The following is a 24,312-nucleotide window of genomic DNA, read 5'->3' on the forward strand; positions in this document are numbered from 1 at the left end:
CAAGAGGGGACTGCATACAATGAAAAGCAGGTGATACACAAGGTAAAATATGGTGCTGGATCATTGATGCTTTGGAGCTGTTTTACTACTAGTGGTCCATGAGATCGATGGCATAAATAATTCTACTAAAGACTAGGATGTTTTATCCCAAAACCTGGTTAAAATCTTATTTCAGAGATTTAGCCATAGATGGACCTTTTAACATTATAATGATCAAAATCAATACAGAAGTGGTTGTGAGACCAAAATTTGACGTTTTAGAATGACCAATTGAAAAGCTCTCGTCTGAATTGAAGTCCTAGAAGTGTAAATCTAAGACAATCAAGGATTTTGAAATGTGCTTCATGGAGTTATCCAAGATCCTTCCGAATGAGTGTGCCAACCCCGTCAGACTTTATAGGATAAGACTACGTGCTGTTATCCAATCCAGGGGAGGCTTAACAAAATACAGATTTGTATGTGGCCAACCCTTTTGAAACCAGTTTTTTGCTACTCAATAAATGGTTTTGTGTTTGAGAATTTGTTTTGTTATAATGAAAGTCTCCCCATTATGTTTGGGACCAAACATGACTCATTGTTTGTGTTGCTTAGTTTTTGCATTAAATTTTGCAGAATTTAATGATGGGTGCCATTACTTTTTCAGTTGTTGTGTCTATACCAGTCTCGAGAGGACACGGTGAGACTTGCTTTTACTCTGCACCACTTCACAACTTCAGTCAATACACACTTACATACTTCAGTCAATACTCCTCAGCACCTTTTTCCTTTTTTTAACATTTCACTTTTGAATTATTTTCTCCTGTTGTTGATACAAACTCCTCCATTACACTCTGCCTCGTCTTCTTTTTTTTCTTCTGTTTTATCATGTCCAATTGTCTCTCTGCCTCCACCTGTGCCCATTAAGAAGGCTGTGTTTGGGGAATCCCGTGACATTATCAGAGATTCCCTCTGGCCCAGCCTTGTCGGCTCCCCAGCTGCTTATATTGCTTAATCACGGATTGGTGTGGAGTCCTGTAGGTATCCCAGTTGGCTATTAGTGGGACCTATGTGCTCTATAGAAAGGCCGGGGGGACTATTCAAAGGGGAACGCAGTACCAGATGGGCTGCGGGAGCATTTGTCCCTTTGATAATCCACACCAGTGGATAAGTCAGGTACAGGGAAATAGGAAAGATGGATGCCTGCTGGAAGTACTAATACACACACCATAGGCATGATGGCGAGGATGTGGATCCTTATAAGCTCTATTGGAGCCTCCTGGGGGATTTACGAAAAACAACTTTAGGTTTCAGAAATCCATGTGCGGGTCACCACAGTCGTATATTGCGGGAATTACGTTAATATACAACTAATCTGTAAAGCAAGATTATTTTCAAACATCAAACAATACCAGTGCTATCATGCTGCTTTTTAATGTATCACTATTACGTTGGTCTTTAATGCACAGCTATTACTTTGCTCCTTAATGTATTGTTATTATGTTGTTCCTTAAATTATCGTTAATGTCCATTATATCAGGGTACATTCCACTTTTATTCCATTGAGACTTCCTAAAACGTCTTGTTATGAATTGCATTCAAGGTTTGGGTTCAGGTTACAAAAACAGAAATTACAGAAACTTTGCTGAATACATCTTCAAAAATACATAAAATATAGCCGGTCGATGGGCTGTAGAATAACAAACCAAGAAAAGAATTACCAATAAATTACAAATAAATTATTTAAAAACATGAAACACACCACCACCTTGGAACATGGAGGTGTCTGTATCTTTGGTCTTATTTAGTCAAGGTGTGTTCTGTAATGGAAAGAATGCAGAGGCCTGCTGATTAACGGTCACAAGATACTTGAAATAGATTATATCAAAATACAAATGTATGGTTGTTCACTGCCATTTCACACTGTGTGGTGCTTTCAAACAAAGTAGCATTTTTAGATTCCAGCACACTGAAACTGAGTCAGGTATGCATGTTTGCATGCTTTGAGAGAATAGTAGAATTAATTAGGAAAACCTTTGCTTACATATTGGTGCCTAGTTGTGTCCACTGACATGCTTGCAAAATAGTCCATCTTAACCATCCAGGTCAGTCTGTTCCTATGGGTTGATTCTGATGGTTTTAGGTGGGTTTGTCTGTCTTCATCAGAGGCAACGGGCACCAACAATGACATGTAGCCATAATATGTGTTTCTGACTACTTATTGCCCCTGTGAGAACCGCTAGTCATGACACCAGGCCTGCCACGGTTTGAGAAGGGCGCAGGGGGGAACTCTCTGTAGACATCTCTTTAGGTGTACACATACACACTTACACACCAACACAAAATCTGCACAAACACAACAGCGTAAACTACACCGGGAGGTCGAGCTATGGCCATAAAGGCTTGGTTTAGGCTTTATTTCTTTGTAGGTGGTGACCATCATGAGGAAACAAAATGATTTGTCGCACGATATGGGGTCTAGGGGATTTATTGTTTGATGTAATATTCTACTAATAGATGACTGAGATACGTAATTCGTCTGCGCTGCATAGATGCATTTTCCCTGTGGCCAAGTAGCAAAGATTGGATCTCTGATGTTATTGGGCTGTTTCTGTTTGTTGGTGAAGTGACTGCATCCCTGACTAGCTCTACGATCATAATGCCCTCGCGATTAAGGTGATACCTTTTTAAAAGCTCTGTGTCATTAAGTGTTTCTAAAATGTTGACCAGATTGCAAGACGTGTTGCCAGCAGCAGCCTTTAGGGTTGTTTGTGATTTAGTTTTAGTGACTTAGGAGTCCTCTTGACTACTCCTAACATTTCCCAGATTTGGTAGCTGGTTTTAGCGCTAAAACGCTTTGTGAAGCGAAGATTTAGGAGTCCAAAAGTTAGGACTGACACAGCCATTTCTTTTAAGAGTAAATCCTAAATCAGCAAGTATGGAGCTACTTTTAGCCTTAAGATGTTTTGTGAATACGGCCCCTGTCCAATAAGACCGCAAATTCATTTTGTAAAACATATAATATGGGGTCATGACTGAATTATCAGTGTCAGATTTTGGTCCAAAAACAAAACCAGTTGAGAATCATTGGTTTAAGCCTCTAAGTTAAAACTTTCAAGACATTATGCATCCCTCCCTCCCCTGTGTTCCCGGCGGCCCACTCCGACTCCCTGTGGCCAGCTAGCTGCTCTGCTGAAATTGGTTGCGGATCACTGCCCCCGCTGTCTTTATTCCTATTCAGTGACTACTCCGACACCTGGTTGCAGCCCACCAGCTCTCCACCCACTCTCCCCCCAGCTCCTCATTAATCAGCACGGATATTGATGGGAAGTGAACACTGGAAAATGACCGGCTCTGAAGCTTATAGAGCCCCTCCCTTCCGCGTCCACATACCAGCCTGATTTACATGCCAATCGACAGGTTTGCTCTGGGTCTTTTCCCAGGACAGAGCCCAGTATGCCTGTGAATCAGCTCCGCTGCATTTCCCGCATTTATGTCTTTTCTCCCCTCCCCCATTATTCCTGCCCCACCTCACAACCCTCTGCATCAACAGAGATGTTCTCTGCATCTGTATGTTTCTCTGCCATGATTTCACTAGCTGATGGATAACTGCACATGATTCTCACTTAGTGAGAGCAGGGTGCGAGTGTAACTGGTTATATTGCCCTCCCCACAGTAAAGTTCAATGATAGAACTCAATTAAATAACGATTATCTGTGTGAAAATGAATGCACAGTGGATGCACAATACTGGGGAACCCCAATTCATTGTGATACGTGAAATAAGATTTTTTACGTGTGTGTTTATGTGCTGGAGTACAGAGCCGAAACCACAAAATTATCCCTGTCCAAATAGTTATGAAAAGCGCCTTATATCCTGTGAGAATGTAGTATACAAATACCAAAGGAGTGAGTGGGCACTGGCCTGTATGCTTCTAAGCAGAGACAGAACATATAAAGTTTCCTATGGTTGCTGTGGAAATACTTTATTTAAAGATGAAATAGGTCTGTGTGGGAGACGATTTGTAGAGGGAGTGTAACAGATGAACAATGTGCAGAAGAGGTTTCAGTAAATACAGTTAGCTTGAATATTGGAATTAAAGAGGCAGTCTGGGATTTCTGCATTTAACAAAGTATTATATTAAACCTCCCACTTTGGCCTGAATGTATAGTATTTAGTTTGTATGTGCATAATACATAAGTGAAATTCCAAGTTTGAAAGCGAGTGGTTATGAAGACATTGGGCATAAATTAACATACACACACATGGCAAAGTAAAAAAAAAATCGGGACCCTTTTTCACTAAGCGGTGCCATTTTTGCAAACAGCAGGCAGAATTTGCAAAGGCATCTTTAAGAACTACCATCATCTTTAAATTCCCAAACAACAAAAATAAGTTTTTGTAATTTTCGGTGAAAGGAGAGCTTTTGCACCTCTTTTTCCAGTTACCACAAGAACATTAGCAGGGTCTCTACATATAGCCCACTTGATTGAGCATGGTGTGTGCGATGCCACTATTGTGGGTTTGATTCACAAAATGAATGATCATTTATGAACTCAATACTGCAAATCTTCCAACACCAGCGTTGTGGGTTTCATTCCCATTGGGGTCAAGAATGAACATGTGTATCCAGTTTCTCCGGATAAGTTATTCTCCTTGGTTACAGTAATTTTTTGCTGTAACTAACGCAGGGAATCAATTTCTGGGGATCTCAACATGTACCTGCATACATAGAGCAGTGTTGCTCACCAATGACAACGCTTTGTAAATTCTCAAAATGCAAATTATATTCTGTATCATTCTTCAAATTCTTTTGACATCCATTTTACCAGCACTAGCATTGTCACATCTTGCCTAGAGCCTACAGCAATGTATCTTTATTTAGTATCCCACAAAAACCAGGGGTCACACAGAAATTGATTTATTATGTAAAAAGCCATTGCAAGCGTGCAAAACATGTTACAGCGATGACTCCTTCCTCGACACTTTTACACATTTCCATCAGATTTAGCCATAATTAGCCAGATTGACCCAAGTTATGAAAGCTGTCCCTCTCTCTGGCAACAGGTTATGTCAGTCAGCAGTGCCTGACTGTGCGTGTGTTTAGTTTCTGCCAATCTTTTAAAAAATTGGTCAGTATTTTACTTTGTCTTTTTTCATAGCTGAGTAGCTAAATATGTGCATTCCTTGCTAGTATAGCTCTGAGCTGGGGAAAACTGTGCCATGTTTTGGATGGCATAAGGATTCACTGCTGTTGCTGTTCTTTTAACAGTACCCACGTGCAAATGTTGGTGTTATTCATATTAATGAGGATTAAGTGCACACCAGTGGCATCCACTGAAATGTCTGTGGAGGCAGAACATTAGGTTATAATTCAGTCAATTTTACCGAACATTTAAATGAAAAATCTAATGAATCACTTATATGACTTTTAAAACTGTCCACAGAGGCCTGAACAGGTTGAGAAAACAATATCCCTCAGCCAAATACATTATGGGCTTTTACCCTACATAGGACAATAGTCTAGCTCTGAGATGGCTTTGTAAAGAGAGAGGGGATGTGATCAATGCCTTGTGCACTGTTCAGGTTACACAGTCGAAACTGATCAATCTTTGAAATAGTCAGAAGGTCAACACTCTGAAAAAAGTACAAACATAAGGCATGACGGACACTAAAAACTCTTTGAGAGATAAGTAAATCAAACTGCTTTATCATCTTAAGTGACTGTAATGACCGAAAGCAAACAGACAAGAGGGCTCTACATGAAGGAACTCTTGAAAGAGGTCCCACATTTCAAAAAGAAACCACACAAACCACAGACCTACTCTAGATCTTGGACAAGCCAGGCTTTGTATGTATACCTAACAGGTTTTGCAACAAACATTTATCTACATTATAAAGCCAATGGTGGTGTCTGGCCTCCACCTCCACATTCTAAGGCTAATTTCAGATGACAGCGGAGCTGTTGCATAGGCTACAAGCGAGCCAGGAATCTCACTTTACGTCTGGTCTGATCTGCCCTCAGAGTTTACCATTAGCCTTAGTGTTTGTGGGGGTTGTTTGCTTTGGTTTGAGTAGTCTGCCCTCCGATTATTCCATTAACAACGCCAAACAGACATATATAATGTTACCCCTAGTAATGCCAATTTTAAAAGTTGAATAAACACATAGACAAAAAACATTCAGAACCGGTCATTTTAGACCCAGGTTGCAACTCAAGAAACAGTTATGTGCATGAAAAACAAGGTTCCTCGACAACAATGTATATTGCTCTAGACACAGTGGAGCCCACTGTGTTGTTTGAACCCTGTTTAATCCTGGTAGCTGCATATTAACCGTTCCTAAGAATCCTGCAGAGGGCAGTGCAAATTGGCTAAGTACAGCCCAGGGTTCTAGACCGTCGTATCAGCCAATCAGGTCTAACATAATGATTATTAAAAATCCAATTGAAATACAGCATGTGGAGTCTGTGACATAATTCTTAGTAGGAACTATGAATGCACTGATACAACTTTTTAATTGTTGATATACATTTCGAGTATTGCACTTTGAGTATCTTCTGATATCTAGAGTTGACGTGCTATGATTGCCATAATTTATTTACAAGAGTGAATTGTGTTATACAACTTTTTATTAACAATATTTGAGATTGGGGAACTTACAAACATTTTAACAACATCAAGTCTTATTATGTACAAATACACTTTAGGGTAGAGCAAGGCATTTCTGGAAATGTTATAGCAATGTAGAATGGGAAAGAGTATTCATATTGAACAAATAGGTCACTGCAGTGAAAACTAGGCATCTGAGAAACTGACAAATTTGCTTAAAGTTTATATAGGCATTTGTTCAAAATCATACAATTCCATGGAATTTGTTTAAAAGCATATCATTCCATGTGAATTGGCACGTTTAGCCTGTTGTCATCCAATTACAAGTTAATCAATGGGATTAGACAAACCTTAGGCACTTAAAGAGTACCTATCTGGCTAATCAACTGAAAGGTTAACTACATGGAAAGGCTGTAGAGAACCAAACAGGCAGGGTTTCAAAATTAGGATTTAAAATTTTTTGAATCACGCAGTTAAAAGTGATGCATTCTCAATTAGCCTAGCGTTAGTTAGCTGGCATTAGCTAGCATTTGCTTGCGTTAGCTAACTTAACTAGCTTGGGTTAGGTAGCTATCTGTAGTTACCTGAGCTTAAGCTTATCTACTGTCACCCCTTGAAACACATTTGCAAATGTGTTACTTGCTTAACTAGTGGCTATTTCAAGTGTACAGTAAATTCAGACTGCAGACATTACTGTAGTTGTTGTTGAGTTCCCGGTCTGCCTCTCATAGACAACAATCTTTTTTGTGGCTTTGTCTTATTACATAGACTTGCTGTCGCTGATACCCGATTCTGTATTTTTGGCCAGTATCAAATACAATTGTCAGGTCCATAATGCCTTTGAGTATTTATGGGTCTTTCTATACAAAAATAGATCAGTGTGACATAAGGGTGAACCTAAAATAGTATAAAAATTCCACACCCTGCACAATTTCTATCGCTGTGCAGTGGGCCTTAAAAGTCATCCTCATTTCATTTCATTATGACGTCTGTGAATGCTAATGTTTATTCCTGTTTTGGAATCCTTTGTGGATACATCTCTGAACATCTTACGGGCTGTATTTTCAAAGGAATCTTGTAATCTAAACTTGGAGATGTCATCTGAATGTCTAAATAGGGGGTGGAGTATAGCTCAAAATATTTGTATATACATGGTTTACAGTATTTTCCCTTTTGTGGGAAAAAAACATGTTAGTGATATTTAGGTTACAGTTTGTTTTAAGTTTGCTTGAATAAAATCACTAGCAACGATTAAGTCTGAGAGGGTTCATGTTGGTTGATATTCTTATGCTGTTCACACAGTGCAGCCGTGATGTTGGTTTGTGGGAGGGATGTGTACATTATGGAAGTAAATACAACTTGGATGAGCAGTACTCCAAATTGGATGAGCGGTAGTTTTTAAAAATTAAAAACTGTTAATTCAAAATATTCTGGTGCTTCTGATAAAAATAATTTACAATTACATTACATTGCGCAGTAACTGAACTTTAATAATTTGTAGTGTGTTGAGCTTACACCATTGCAAATCGGTGTGTGGTCAGCAATGAAATGTAACATCCAACAAATGCCTCAAGTGTTTGCTGATGGTCCACCACAAACCAGAAGGACTGTTGGAGCCTAGCTGTCTAGAAAACAACCTGTCACCACCCAACATTCCCTCTCAGATCTCCAGAAGTGTTTACAATCTGGAGGGTATGGGCTAGGTGTTGATTCGGGACAGGCTAAGGCCCAATCCCAAATGGACCCTTAAATCCTACAGCCAATGCATATGTAGAGATCTGAGGGGGGTTATCTGGTAATAGGCCCACCGTGTCCTCAGTAAGGCTTGGTGTAAAATTCACCATATTACTTGAACTGATAAAATAATTTCAGGTCTCCATAAGAGCATAGTGTTTCATATTTTATGTGGTTGGAATATATCAGATTTTATGACTTAAAATAACATAGTGACAAAGATAGTTGTTACAGATAGTACTCAAGCATAGCATACTCTCAAAATTAAGATATGAATAAATAATTTCTCCAATCCTATTTTGGGAGGGAAGTGCTATATTTTGCACAAGGTAAATGTTTTTGTATATATTTGAATACACATAAAGTTGGGTTTTTCAGGATAGGGTAAATAGGGAATTATAATTTCTTTAGCCTTTTCCCTGGCTTGATTTCTCATAATGATGTGAAAGTTCTATAGAAAATCAAGGATGTGCATGTGAAGAGTGTGTATATATCTGCCAGAGATGTAGACAGATGAGAAAACTCATAGGCTTAATGAAGGGTCAAGAAAGTTCTTAGGAACAATGCTTGCACATAATGAGGATTTCAAGGAGGTTTTTTGGACGGGATGTAGTGCAAAATTATTGAGAAATACACAGTGGGAGTTGTGGTCTGGAATGTCTCCTCTCTTTTGTACTGCACCACTTTTCACTTGGTGTTTACGTGTATTGGAGTATTTAGCTCTCAGAGATTAGAGGTAGTAGACACTATAAGTCTATGTGAACAGGCTTTTTGGAATTGTGTCTGGTGGGTCATCGGCTGCCCGCCATCAAGATGACTGTAAGGTTAGGAAGCAGGCAGGCAAGATCATTTTAGTCCAATCCCACCCTAGCCACCCACTGTTTCATTAATAAACCTCCTACAGGCTGAGGGCTGCCTGGCAATACAGGTAAATCATCACCAAAGAAACCCCCACCTGAACAGTTTCCCTCTGCAGTGGCCCCTTGTGACTGGCCTTCTGCCCTACCGAAACAATGCTCACCACATCAAGCAACCTACAAACTGTTAAAAAGGGAATAATGATCGATATCTAAAATTGGTCTAAGTTGATAATTGGATTGAAGTTAGCGCTGGACACTCTTACTGTGCACTCTCACTCAGGGAGAGCAGGGTCGAGCTATCGCGGGTGCAGCGTCATAGGGTGACATGTCTCTTGCACCATTAAAGTGACTTGATAAAACTTATAATAATTATTATATATGTAAAAACATATCCCCAATCGATAGTGATACACGCCATGTACATTTTATATCAAATAATGTAACGTTTAATGAAAATTCTATCATCTTATTTTAAAAGGGAAATCCACCACTCAACAATAATTGGGGTGTTGTCTCCCTACCTAATTTTGAGTTTTTGGAGTTGTGTCAAATATTATTATGTACTGTAGCAGTATTTCCAACATTTTCAGCCCCTGGTAAGTTTAACCAATGTCAGTGATTGAGCCTACCATCTAATCTAAAAATGAATGGAGTCATGTTTTGTTGCTATTATTAAGGCTTTTGTGTTTGGCTTGATCACACTTGTGGTAGGTGATATAAGTTGCCATTGTCGGCCATGGCATTGCAGGATTCCAGGTTGACTAATTTGCTCTGGCTTTGTAAAGAATACACTTGAGGGTAGCCCTTTTCCAACCCTTGAGGGTAGGCTTTTTAAATGAGGCAGTACTAGCTTTTACAGATTCTCTGGAGCTTGCTAACTAGCTAGTCTGTTTAAAATTCCGAAACAATCATATCATGATTCATCATTAAAATTGGACATTGGGCACACTTGATATGTTAATACCATTATGGCTGATGAGCCAAAACATTATAACCACTCACAGGTGAAGCAAATAACGTTGATCATCTCCTAAGAAGGGTACACCTCAAGGTCTAGGTAGATTAGATGGTAAGAAAAAAATCAGTTGGATGCATGAGAAATGTGCAGGAGTAAAGACTTAAGCAACTTTGACAAATGCCAAATGGTTACGGTCAGATAACTGGGTCAGACCATCTCTGAAACGACAAGGCTTGTGGGGTACTCCCGGTCACCAGTGGTAAGTACCTACCGACAGTGGTCCAAGGAGGGACAAACCACAAATCGGCGACAGGGTGTTGGGTGCCCAAAGCTCATCGATGTGTGAGGGCAACAAAGGTTATCCAGTCTGATCCGAACCGACCGAAGGTCTAATGTGACCCAAGTCATAGAAAATGTTAATGATGGTTACAGGAGGAATTTTTCAAACAAACAATGAATTGCACCCTGCTGCGTATGGGGCTGCGTAGTTGCAGACCGGTCAGAGTGTTCATGATGAGCCCCTGTCCACTGTCAAAAGTGTCTACAATTGGCACACGAGCGTCGGAACTGTGGAAAGTTGCATGGTCCGTGAGTCACGTTTTCTTTTACATCACGTGGACAGCCGCGTACATGTGTGCCATTTACCTGGGGATGTGATGGCACCAGAATGCACTGTGGGAAGACAACAAGCCGGTGGATGGAGTGTGATGCTCTGGTGAATGTTCTGCTGGGAAATGCTGGGTCCAGACATTCATGTGGATGTCAATTTGACATGTGCCAGTTACCTAAACATTGTTGCAGACCAGGTACAACCCTTCATGGCAGTGGTGTTCCCTAATGGCAATGGTCTCTTTCAGAAGGATAATACATCCTGCCACACTGCACACATTTTTCAAGAATGGTTTGAGGATCATGATGAAGAGTTCAAGGTGTTGCCCTGGCTTCCAAATTCCCAAGATCTCAATCCAATTGAGCATCTTTGGGGTGTGCTGGACCAACAAGTCCAGTCCACAGTGGCTTGAACTTGCACCTTACAGGAGTTGAAGGATCTGCTGCTAATGTGTTGGTGCCAGTTACCACAGGAAACCTTCAGGGATCTTGTAGAGTTCATGCCTCTGTAGGTTATTGCAGTTTTGGCGACATTTGAAATATGAATGGACCAACAGCATATTAGGCAGGTGGTCATAATGATTTGGCTCACCAGTGTATATAGGTCAATAGAACAGCAGTGACATTTCACTTTAATTATACCTTTTGTGTATTCTAATAACACCCAATACCTTCATAAACAAACCTGCAATACAATTTTTATAAAAGCATATATATGATACATTTATTATTACAAATATATTTGTGAAAATATTTGAGTCAGAATGACTCTTCATTGGCAGGACTGGGTTTTCAAAAAGGTTTGGCCTTGCCACTATTAAAATCTTAAAGAAAGTCAGTGATGGAGAGCATGTTAATGGAAAGGATTTTTGGGTGAGAATGTGTGGAGAGATATTTGGGTTAGTGAAGAGGGATATCCTGACTGTGTGTCTTTATATTCCACAGACAGGAGTAATGGTCCCAGAAGTACAAGACTATACCCACTGTGAAGCCTGCCAAAGAGCATGAGCTTTATAGAAATCTGAGGGACCATGACCGACCATAACTCTTCCATAGTCAGGAGGACGGCTAGCTCATAGCACTGGACAGAGGGCTCTCATGCCTGGGTTCCCTAATATGTGTGGTCCCCAAGTCCAGGCATCCTGGTAAAATTATCACCGCCAGGTGGAAGTACACTTGTCTCCTCTTCGGTTCAAGGAACTTAAAGGAGGTGGGCTGGAAATGGAGCGTCTCAGAGAGCTGTAACAAGCCTGACTGTTAAGAGGAATGCAGAGAGGGTGGGAAAGGACACGCACTTGGTACCTGCTGTAGTCTTCTGTCAACTGCTGAACATGTTGCAATCCCTCAGTCTCTACTAGAGTTCGACCGATAGTGGATTTTTAAAGGCCGATATAATAACAATAGCTTGGAACAGAAAAAGCTGATAGACGATTAATCGGACAATAACACCCCCTCTGTGAAAATAAATTGACACTCTGAGATTTACAGTCTTTGACTATATTATAAACAGGATAACTGTTTAACTGAACATCTAATTCAAAATAGTAAATACCTAAATAAATAAATACATCTGGAACTGAATATCAAACTGACTGAATCTAGTAGTAAAGTAACTCAGCGGGTAGGAGATATATTTTTTTAGGCATTTCTTCCCCTCAAAGTCAGTAATTCCAGTTGAGAAGCCTGATATTATAATGGAGGAAACAGAGCTTGTCTGCATTCTCTCCAGAAAGGCGGCTCCTCCTCTTGTCGTATAGGATTCCGACCTCGCTGAACACTCACTCACTTGGGATGGTGGAGGGTGGCGGATAGAGATATTTTCTGGCCAGTGCAGCAAGTCTTTGAAGTCTCCCCTCATTTCTCTTCTACCACTCCAATGGTCGAGTCCTCCCCTCAACCACTGACTCTTTCAGGTAACACTCCTGCTCAGTTTCGAAGCTGATCTGGAGCAGAGCTTCAAGTGTGTGGTGAGCTGCTCCAAGAAGTTTAGCATACAGAATGTCCACAAGAGTTGGAGGGCGATCAGTCTGAACTCTGTCTTTTTATTGGATCCTCCACTTCACCAGTCTCTTCCAGCTTCTCTTGTGCAGCTTCTTCTTTCAGCCATTCATTTGCTTTCTCTACTGTCTGCTAAAGTGAAAGCCTTGCCCTTGTAAGGGGATCAAAGACAGTTGCCGACACCAAACACTTTATGTCCTCTGCCTTGGAGAATCGCCTTGTCAGCCTGTCAAGCATGGTCTTCCGCAAGATTCTGATGCCTGCTGATGACGGACCCTCCTGTTGCAGCATCAGTTTCAGAACAGATACACTGGGGATTATGCATTTGGCGGAAGACTCTGAGTGGCTCATTTCCAGTGTCCAGTGTCTCTATGATGTTTGACACGATATCCCACTGTTCAGCAGATTGGCAGCTGATATGGTCATGATCACTGGCATACACATTCAGTGCAAGCCGCTGCTCAAACATCCTCTGCAGCATGTGTAGTGCTGAGTTCCAGTGAGTATGAACAGCTTGGATGATTCTATGTGTTGGGGCCAAGCTCCTCTTGAATTGCTCTCAGCCTTTCTTTGGCCAGCGGAATGGCCAAAGTGACCTGCACAGCTCTTCAACGTGGCAATAATGTCCAGCACAGCTCTCTGAGCTGTAGCAGTTTAGCAGCACAGCTTAAGTCTGGAAGCTCAGTTAGCCTCTTGCCTTTCACCATGTTGGCCCTACCATCAAATGTCTCATGAATGTACTGCGATCTATGTGATTCAGTCATAGTCTTGACATTTAACACGTCCTGCTGTCTGTTCCAGTCCTTATGGATAAAATGTCCTGTAAGGCTCATCAGTGATTCAGTAGTGCCTGACCAGCAGTCAGCTTTGAAGGCCATGTATTGTGTCTCTTCTGGTGTGACCAGTCTTCACCGTATTCACAACCTGAGCATATGTTTCATGAAGCATCTGCGTATGGTAGCATTTCCCATTGTTAATATTGTAACAGGGTTCAAGTCTGCTGAAAACAACATCTGAGACCACTGTGAATTGTCCATCTTCTTGGTCCTTGTGCAGTAACGTAGTCGGCTACTTTTGCATAAGCCATTTTTTAATAAACCAGTTTATTATCAGTCCAAATTTAATTATTATCAAGAGAATATCCTGAAATGTGATTTCATGCATTGCATCGTTGGTAACAGAACATCCAGAAGTGTGATTTGGTGGATTACTTTGTTGGAAAGAATTGTTTTACAATGGCCGATACTGTTCTATAAATGTATGACTGGCCAAGAAGATTTACTTCTGTTGCGTGTCCCCTTACATTGTAACACCACACTTACAAGCCATTAATGTTCATGCAGAGGTTCTCAGTTTGATTCAGGTCTGGGGAACATGAAGGCCAGTCAATAGCATCAATACCTTCGTCATCCACAAACTGCCTACACACTCTGGCCACATGAGCCCGGGCAATGTCCTGCACCAGGAGGAACCCAGGGCCCACTGCACCAGCATAAGATCTGATAATGGGTCAGAGGATTTCATCCCGGTACCTAACAGCAGTCAAGGTACCGTTGGCTAGCACATGGGGGTTTGTGTGACTCTCCAAGGATATGTCTCCCCAGAAGATCACTGACCCACTGCCAAACTGGTCATGCTGGATGATGTTGCAGGCAGCATAACATTTACCACGGCGTCTCCAGACAATTTCATGTCTATCACGCTCTCAGTGTGAACCTGCTCTCACCTGTGAAGAGAACAGGGCGCCAGTGGCAGACCAATTCTGGGTGTTCTCTGGCAAATGCCAGTTGAACTGAACGGTGCTGGGCTGTGAGCACAGATCCCACTAGAGGATGTTGAGCCCTCATGCCACCCTCAGTTTTGTCAGAAACGAGCACACCAGTAGACCACTGGAGGTCATTTTATAGGGCTCTGGCAGTGCTCCTCCGGTTTTTCCTTGAACAAAGCAGCAGATTCCGGTTCTGCTTCTGAGTTGATGCCCTTCTACGGCCCTGTCCAACTCTCCTTGTGTAACGGCCGGTCTCCTGGTATCTCCTTCATGCTCATGAGACTGTACTGGGAGACACAGCAAACCTTCTTGTGATGGCATGTATGGATGTGCCATCCTGGAGTAGCTGGACTACCTGTGCAACCTAAATGGGCTGAAGGTACTGCTTAATGCTACCAGTAGTGACAAGGACACTAACAAAATGCGAAACTAGAGAATAATCAGTCAGGAAGGATAAGGAGAGAATAATTGTATGTGGCCACCATCTGCAAAAACAATCCCTGTTTGGGGGCAGGATCTGAAATTAACGGCTTCCCGGCGGCCCAAGGACAATAAAAAATATGTCTGGTACGGTTCATCACAGACTTTGGGACAATTGCAGGACGAAAGGCCAGAAAAATATGATGTGCATTCACCAATGGTCCCATACTTAAATGTTTAAACACAAGGCCAATGAAATCATCATATTTAGCTTTAAAGTTCAATAACTATGAATAACTAATTCACATTACAAGCACTGCAATGTGTTCATTGGGTAGATGGCGGCCATCGGCAGAACACCATGTTCAAATGAGCACTTGATGCGAGTGGTTTTGTAATGTGACAGATGGATATATAGACTAGCTAATGGTAAAAAACTGAAAGGGAAGATGCAACTGTAGGATTATGCCTTACTGCCACTTTGTAAACCAAATAGGAAAGAAAAGCAGGTAAATCAGGGAGTCTTCAAAATAATGCGATTTTTTCTATTGTCAGATTTTAGCTAATGGCTATTAAAAGCAGACTAAGATAGGCTATGTAAAATGTCCAGGTTTCAAAGAACAACACAAGGGCAGGCGAAAAACATGATGGCAGGAAGACAAGGCAATCTAGGACACACATGAAACACAGTCAATGACTCGACCAACGCTAAACAGAACTGGGCAGGCTAAATAAGGAGACAACAAGACACAGGTGAAAACAATAACAGAAGGACAGGCTACATTCAAGAACGAAAGACAAAAACCAAACAGAATGGGCTACATTCGGGACGAAGGCAAAAACAAAACGGAACAAAACTGATTCTCACAGGCTAGGCATCATTGTGCAATTATTTAGGTTATGTAAATGGATTTATTAGAAAAAATAAAATAATTCTAATGTTGGGCATATAGGCATATTAGAATATAATTTTTGTCTGCAGACAGGTTGCGTTGTACCGGGAGTTGCTGTGGCATTTGAATTGTTAAGAGAAAATGTATGGTCTTACCTGGCCTGAATGGAATGCACAAGGTAATACGACATACCGCTCGGTGACATTCATTCACTTTCTTCTTGCTGATCTTCCCCTTCGTGGCTGAAGTGAAAGGAGTTTCTGTACTAGAGAGGGGTCTCTGGGGTTGAACCAGAGGTGTAGTGGTGCTCTCTGAACTTGTATCTAAGAACATATATTCAAATAATTTGCAGACGTCATTCCTTTACCTTCAATATGAAAGGCGAATGTCAGCTCATCTGTGTGAGAATGGATACCCACAGACCAGTTGGTAGGTTATATAATAATAATAATAATGATATATATTATAGTTAACTAGCTAGTTTGGTGTTCATGTACGTTAGTATAGTATAGTATGTGTCGTCTCAGGTCTCACGTGCTTGCTGGGTTGACGTTAGGTCTGCCAGTACGTAGCAGGTGCTGGCAGGTAAGTGCAACTTTTATGGACTATAAAATGCGCAACTAAAATGCAAACATTACAAACCGAAGCAGAATTCAAATGCACGTGTATTTTTTAATCCATGGTTTTTGGAAATTTGGGACCGGTTTGGAACCATTTAAGCTATGAATAGGTAACTAGATATTTTGCTGGCTGACATCCAGAGTTGGGGAGTAACGGCTTACAAAAAATGCACAGACAAGAAACCAGGCAAGCGTAGTTCAGCCGGCCCGCAATGAAACAAGGAGATGACGTTACTCAGTTTAACACAATATAATCACAGTTTATTTATTTCATTGCGTTTTGAAAATCCATCACTGGTGGCCATAATAATCGCTGGTTACGTTGGCGCGGGTAAATCTAATTTCTATGCGGGTGTTCACGATTGCAAATGCGGGGGTTTATGTAACATTGTTGGTTGTGGAGCAAATCATCAGACTACTGCAGATTTAGGTTATTCGCGAAAAGCTACAGATATCTTAATTTTTATATACAACAATGTCAATACCCTTTTCCAGTAAATGCCATTTATTTTTCAACAATGTTTTGAAGCAATCAAAAATGTTAATAAAACACAAATAACAGAACAGGCTTAAGCATCATTAGATTTTGGGTTATGTTCAGACAAGTTAGATTCTGGAAGATCAAGGTTTATTGGATTAATTGGAATAACTGAATATCTGACAGACCTTTAGCCTGTAATGTAGAGATGTAGCCCAATCATATTGAAGTAAAAAGCAACGGTTTAGAAACCTATTTCCAAAGGTACTGTACCCTACACAACCCATAATGTAAAATGTGAATTCCGTTTTTGGCCAGCTATGTAAACTCTAACATTGATTGATCCCGCATAAGGTGTTCAGTTGGTTATAAGCTATTCCTATTTGTTTTCCAATAACTCGTAATATGAAAGTAATCAGATTACTTTACTGAGTTTGAGTAATCACAAAGTTACGTTACTGATTACAAATGTGGACAGGTAACTTGTAACTGTAACGGATTACATTTAAAAAGTAAGCTACCCAACCCCTGCTGACGTCATTGTTAGTTACACTGGTATAATTGATGACTACTTAAATACCGTATAATAGCATGAAGTGGCATTGACTGGTTAATGTATGGACTCCTAAATGTAGGAATGAGGCCTGAATCACAATAAAATTCCTTTCTGTAAAAATGTTTTTGCCAGCACAATAACGATCGAAAAACCCTGCCTCAAGTCATGCTCTAAGGACTTACTTGAACAGCATATAACTTGACAAAATAGAGAGCACTTATCAGTCAATATACAGCACCGGAAAAAATTAAGAGACCACTGCACCTTTTTCTTTCCTTTCCAAAAAAGTTGAAAAGGAAAGTTTTGAGTGAGGACGTGAGTGCTCTCCCAAAACTTCTCACCCTCACTGTTAAATGCTTTTTCTGTGTTGCAGAATGTTTCTGTACAGTTTTTAAAACCTGTTTATTTTAAATTAGAGCATTTGAATTGACTGAATGTTGGTTAAGATAAGTAGCATAAGGTGTTTACTTGACAAATGCCATTGTTGGCCTACTGCTTTAGGTTAATTCTAAGTTATTAATTTGGGTGTAAACATACTTCATGATAATGTAATCCTAGTTTTGGAGAATGATTTAGTCGATTATTTGATTAAACTAATATGTGGTATCATGAACAGGAGCAGCGACTTTTTTGCAAACATGTAGTTTGACATATTTCCATAAGTAAATAATTTCTGAATGTAAATTATCTAAAGGTATGGATTAGATACTCTTGTGATAACATAAGCTGTCTCAGAAGAGACTGAAGTCTAGAGACTCTTTGAACAATTCAAGGCTGTACATATATGGCTTGAAAGTTGTGTTACAGTAGCAAGAATATTTGGTTGATTTACTTTTATGTTATTTATCATTGCTCCTTGTCCAGGCTGATGGGTTGTTATATTGAATAATAACACAGTGGGCTCAGTAAAGATTACTGTGGAACATCCTGCCTGTTGCCCAGGGGAAAGCTGTGCTGTATCATTCTGTCAGCAGAGTACTCCACGTACAGTGTGTGGTAGCATATTTCACAGTGAATGGTCTCATGCCAAAATCAACTGCCCAACTTCCTTTCTCTTTGTCCGGGGAAGCCTAGATCCTCAGCCTCAGCCTTGTCTCAATCAGTCCCACCTCATCACTCCTAGAGCCCCTACATCATCATCAGAACCCCAGAACTGGGCATGTAGGGCTGAAGAATAACCACCAGTTAACTATAAATCTGGGACAATGGCACCTAAAGCCCCAATTTAATTTTGAATGCGAGATTTGTGACTCATGTAACACACATTGACATGTTGTAATGTGTTAGTAGAGGGAGTCCTAATTGACTCACCTTGTGTAAGTATGATTTTGGATATGTCTCAGGCATAGCATCCCTGAAGTGAAACAGAACATTCCACTTGCTTTTTGGCCCAAAATGGTTAACATTAATGGTTCCTCATTATGGGCTTACGTCTTTATATGTCACTAGCAGCAAGGTCAGTGTCCACACATTTAGGCACCACAAGTTACCATAATGGTGGTGCCTAAATTTATGGTAACTGGTGGGGCCTAAACTTACCCCTGTCCACAAGGAGACTTCACCCTGGGGTCTATGTTAGTCTGCAAATATATATCTGCATTAACTATGTACTGTAGCCAGTACATCAAGTAGAAAATTACATTTACTAACACATTTGTACTGATGCTGTAACATGCCATTTCCACCACAGTGAAAAAGTGGTTTCTTTGATGTAAAAGTCACAGTTTAGCGATTGGCTTAAAGAAGGCTCAGCTAAAGTAGCTTTTCCTGTGAGGTGTACTTCCATACTGGCTGTGTTTTGAAGGTTTTGCCCATAAAAGTTAGGCAAATATATTTCTGTGTGTGTGTGTGTGGGGGGGGGGGGGGGGGGGGGGGGGGGGTGGGTGGGTGGGTGTGGACCTATTTGTTTCTTTGTGCAGTATCACTTTCTAATTACTGCATATTATAAATTATTCATTAAGGATCAATAAACTTAGTTAATCCTTTTCGAGTGGCCTCAAATAAAATGGTTTGTTAATAGTTTATAAATATTTATTTTGTGTGACCACGGATGTTTCTTGCAAGTAGATTAAACATCCCATTGGTAGACATTTCATCAATGCAGAGTGCCTCAAAACAGCATAGAACATATCAATGGTTAAATGATTAGCTCACATGACGGAATGCTGTGAAACAACTTTTGAAAGGAATTGAGGATGTGTTGTAATATCAATGTTTTGTTCATGGCATCAACCTCAAAAACATGGCAACTTTGTGAATGGGAAGTAATTAACAGAACAAAGAACAAGGTAAAAAAGCATAAGCTTGAAATGCATTCAATGCTTCAGTCCACTAACACATGGCTTTGTTTAAAAGCAACTTTACTGCTGTTTAAAGTAGAAACTGTTCATTGTAATTGGATAGTTTAATAAAATAATTGAATCAAAGATCTGTTTCAATACCTCTTAAGCAGTTTATGCTGTGGTCTTATTCTCTTGTGAACAGATTTTCTGTATAACTCTAGAGCTTCTTCTTTGGACCTCAGGAGCCTCTTTTCAGTGGGGAGGTTTTAGGTGTCCGATTAGTGGCAATTGCTGTGAATGGTTCTGGTGAGAAATGTAGTGCAACTCAAGCGAGCAGAGGTCTCGAGCACATATCTTTTGTCATGCGCACAAAATATTTTGCATTCTGAGATTATAATTAACATCAGATTGTGCAGTAATGTCTGCCACTGTCATGTCCATATTTTTGTTCGATATTACACTCGGAACGATATTACACTGGGGGGGGGGGGGGGGGGGGGGGGTAGATCAGCCATGAGCTAGAAGATTATCTCTCTGTACCATCTGTATTAACATAACTTCACCTCTTTAAATAAATAGAAATGTTATCTACAACCCCAGACATACCCACCTCACACAGACACAAACCTAGGCCCGTCACAATTATGACATTTTAGTTGACGATTCATTCTCACACAAATAATTGCAATTAACAATTTAATTGTCTATATTGTTAATTTTATGCCACTATTATAATGTCTAAGAATATTGTAAGAATGCATGTGGTGGATCCGGAAATGGTTCTTCAGATTTGTGGTTTTTTCGCTTTTGACCATTCTGGAGCAAATACGAAAATGTTCCTCCTCAAAAATATTGCTTAATTTGGCTTGAAACCAAAATGCACCCAGAGTGGTGCAGTGGTGTTTGGCTTTGGTGATCGCAGGATCCTTTCCATGGTAAAAAGAAAAAACCTTCACAACATCCAGCCAAGTGAATAACACTCTCCAGGAGGTGGGCATATCATTAAAGAGAAGACTTCATGAGAGCAAATAAGTAGGGGTCACCACAAGGTGCAACCCATTCATAAGGCTCAAGAATAGAATAGGCCAGATTAGATTTAACCAGAAAACATCTAAAAAAGCCTGCCCAGTTCTGGAACAGCATTTTTTGGACAGATGAAGATCAACCTGTACCAGAATGATGGGAATAAAAAAGTATGGAGAGGGCTTGGAACAGCTCATGATCCGAACACGGTGAAGGCAGTGTGATGTCATGGCCATGAAGGGCTTCCAGTGACACTGGGTCACTAGTGTTTCTTGATGAAGTGACAGAAGACCGAAGAAGCCAGATTAATTCTGAAGTGAATAGTGATATATTCTCTGCTCAGATTCAGCTAAATTCAGTAAAGTTGATTGGACGGCGCTTCACTTTACAGATGGACAATGACCCAAAACATACTGCGAACACATCCCAGGAGTTTTTAAGGCAAAGAAGTGGAATATTCTACAATAGCTGAATCCGTCACCTGATCTAATCCCGATCGAGCATGCATTTCACTTGCAGTAGACGAAACTTAAAGCATAAAGACCAACAAACAAGTGAAAACTGAAGACAGCTACAGTAAAGGCCTGGCAAAGCATCACAAAAGAGGAAACCCAGTGTTTGGTTATGTCCATGCGTTACTGACTTCAAGCAGTCGTTTTCTACAAAGGATTCTCAACACAGTATTAAAAACGAACATTTTATTCATGGTTGTGTTAATTTGTCCAATACAACTTGAGCCCCTGAAATAAAGGGATTGTGCATGAAAATGGTTGCAAATTGAAGTAGTAGGGTAGCATGTGCAACTGAAATGCAGGGATTACAGCAATGAGGTTTGATACATGTGTATGTAACAATTGAAAATGTAAGTACAGTGGCAGTTCTAAATGTCCAATGAAGGCAATTTTAAGGTGCAAGTCGGCATGTGCAAATGAAATACATACCAGTAGATAACTGAAAATGTCCTTATCATACTTTGTAAGGCAGTGACAGAGTTCAGTAGTACACAGGGTGGGTATGGTTAGTGATGGGTCACAGAGTTCAACAGGGTTACAGTAGATGGAAAGAAACTGTTCCTGAACCTGCTGGTGTGAGAACGGCAAGACATGTACCGCCTGCCTGATTGGAGGAGGGCAAACAGTTTGTGGCATGGATGTGATCTTAGGGATGTGTATATACCATCCACCTATTTATACACACAACTAAGATCACTTATACACCCAGATGACACATACAGACTCATATCCAGATTTGCATACCTACATTCACACATAGAGACGCAAACACCTCACTTATAAACCTCTCTTGCCCAAACCTAATCCAGACCCATGCGATAATGCCAAAACCCAAAAGCAGTCCCAACACCAACTCATGTTACTTTTAACTCCATCCATCCAATGATGGCAAATCAGTGTCACCAGGATGGCACATCCATAGGTGGTGTCGCAAGGTTTGCTGTGTCTCCCAGTACAGTTTAAAGAGAATGGAGCCCAGGAGATGGGCGATTACACAAGGAGACCTGGACAGGGCTGTAGAAGGGCATCAACCCAGCAGCAGGACTGGTATCTGCTCCTTTGTGCAAGGAAAAACATGAGGAGCATTGCCAGAGCCCTGCAAAATGACCAAACCATCAGAAACAGACTCCATGAGGGTGGCATGAGGGCCTGACATCATCTAGTGGGACCTGTGCTCGTAGCTCATATCCTTGGACGATTGCACAGACCTCCACGTGCTAATCAACGGTACCCGACTGCTGTTAGACCTACGGTGGTGCAGTTCAGTTCAAAAGTTCAAAAGGTTTATTTGTCATTTGCAATAATGAATAATAATAAAGTTAGGGCAACGAAATGCTTGGTTTTCCTACTCCCGACAGTGCAGTTAAAAGTTAAAAAGTAACAGTAATTTAATTAAAAAAAATAAGATAACACAATCAATCAGTAATAACACAATACAAAAACACACATCTAATACTAATAACTATACAACTACACAACCATAGTGCAATGTAAAAGTGACAGGTGTGCATGATATAAAGTGACAGGTGTGCATGAGACTATGGAAGGAAAGAGGGGTTCCCAGGTTGAGCAGCCTTATAGCCTGTGGAAAGAAGCTGTCCCGTAGCTTGTTTGTTTTGGACTGAATACTCCTGTACATTCTGCCTGTCGGGCAGCTTGGTAAACAGTCTGTGGCATGGGTGGCTGGGATCTGGAATGATCAGTTTGCTCCTCCTCCTACACCTCTCTGTGTAGAGATCTTGCAGGGATGGCAGGTCAGACCTTGTGATGCTCTCTGCTGTTTTAATCACCCTCTGTAGTGCTTTGCGGTCGAGGGCGGTGCAGCTGCCATACCAGGCGGTGACACAACCGGTCAGGATACTCTCGATAGTGCATCTGTTGAAGTTGGTGAGTATCCTGGAATCCATGCCAAATCTCCTTAATCGGCGTAGGAAGAAGAGACATTTCTTGGCCTCCTTCACCACGAAGTTAGAGTTATGAGACCAGGTCAAGTCATCACTGATGTTGACCCAGAGGAGCCTGATGTTGTGAACTCTCTCTACTGCAGACCCATTGATGTGTACGGGGGCGCGGTCTTCCCGCAGCTGCTTCCTGTGATCAACAATTATCTCCTTTGTTTTGCTGATATTGAGCTGGAGGTTGTTATCCTGACACCACGAAGTCAGTGACCTTACTTCGTCTCTATAGGCTGACTCGTCGTTGTCAGAGATCAGGCCTATGATGGTGGTGTCGTCAGCAAACTTAACGATGGTGTTGGAGACATGAGTTGCCAGGCAGTCGTGAGTGAAAAGAGAGTACAACAGTGGGCTCAGCACACAGCCCTGGGGGGAGCCAGTACTGAGAGTCAGTGAGGAGGATGTAGTGTTGCCCATCCGCACCACCTGGGGTCTGCCCATCAGGAAGTTCAGGATCCATCTGCACATAGCGGGGTCGAGACCCAGATCCCTGAGCTCAACTGCCAACTTGTGGGGCACAGTGGTGTTGAAGGCTGAGCTATAGTCAATGAACAGCATTCTCACATATGTGTTCCTTTTGGCCAGATGAGAGAGTGCAGAGTGGTGGGTAAGAGCGATGGTTTCCCCTGTGGATCTGTTTTTTCTGTAGGCAAACTGTAGCGGGTCAAGTGTTGCACGCATGGAGTATGTGAGGTGTTTTAACCAGCCGCTCAATGCACTTCATGATGATTGCTGTGAGTGCTACAGGGTGGTAGTCAATCATGCAGAGGACTTTTTGCTTTTTTGGCACAGGAACAATGATGGACTTTTTGAAGCCGGTGGGGACCATTGACTGACGTGGCGATAGTTTGAAGATATCAGCAAAGACATCAGCCAGTTGGTCAGCACAGACCTTGAGAAGACAGCCTGAGATATTATCTGGTCCAGGAGCCTTGCGGGTGTTAATCCTTTTTAGGGCTTTACAGACGTCTGACCTGGTCATTTGGAAAGGGCAGCCGTCCTGGTCCAATTGAGTATCCATGCCAGGGATGATGTTCTCATAGCGAGCATAGAAAGAGT

The 24,312-nt window shown here is 41.2% G+C and overlaps 1 protein-coding gene across 6 annotated transcripts in view; it reads left to right on the forward strand.

Annotated features, from left to right (window-relative positions):
* Positions 1 to 24,312, forward strand: part of ephb2b (eph receptor B2b) — a 175,619-nt gene that overhangs the window by 28,064 nt on the left and 123,243 nt on the right. For 4 of the 6 annotated variants that reach the window (XM_034287449.1, XM_034287451.1, XM_034287450.1 and 1 more), the window contains exon 1: positions 16,220 to 16,256. The exons of 1 other annotated variant lie outside the window; for it this stretch is intronic. In XM_034287449.1, coding sequence (XP_034143340.1) covers positions 16,235 to 16,256 — 22 coding nt within the window. In that variant the 5' untranslated portion in view covers positions 16,220 to 16,234. Of the gene's footprint in view, positions 1 to 16,219; positions 16,257 to 24,312 lie in introns of those variants that run through there. One more of the 6 variants, XM_034287453.1, reaches the window with a different exon arrangement.

The sequence above is a fragment of the Esox lucius genome, chromosome 17 (genome assembly GCF_011004845.1).
Source record: "Esox lucius isolate fEsoLuc1 chromosome 17, fEsoLuc1.pri, whole genome shotgun sequence".
Taxonomy (NCBI): domain Eukaryota; kingdom Metazoa; phylum Chordata; class Actinopteri; order Esociformes; family Esocidae; genus Esox; species Esox lucius.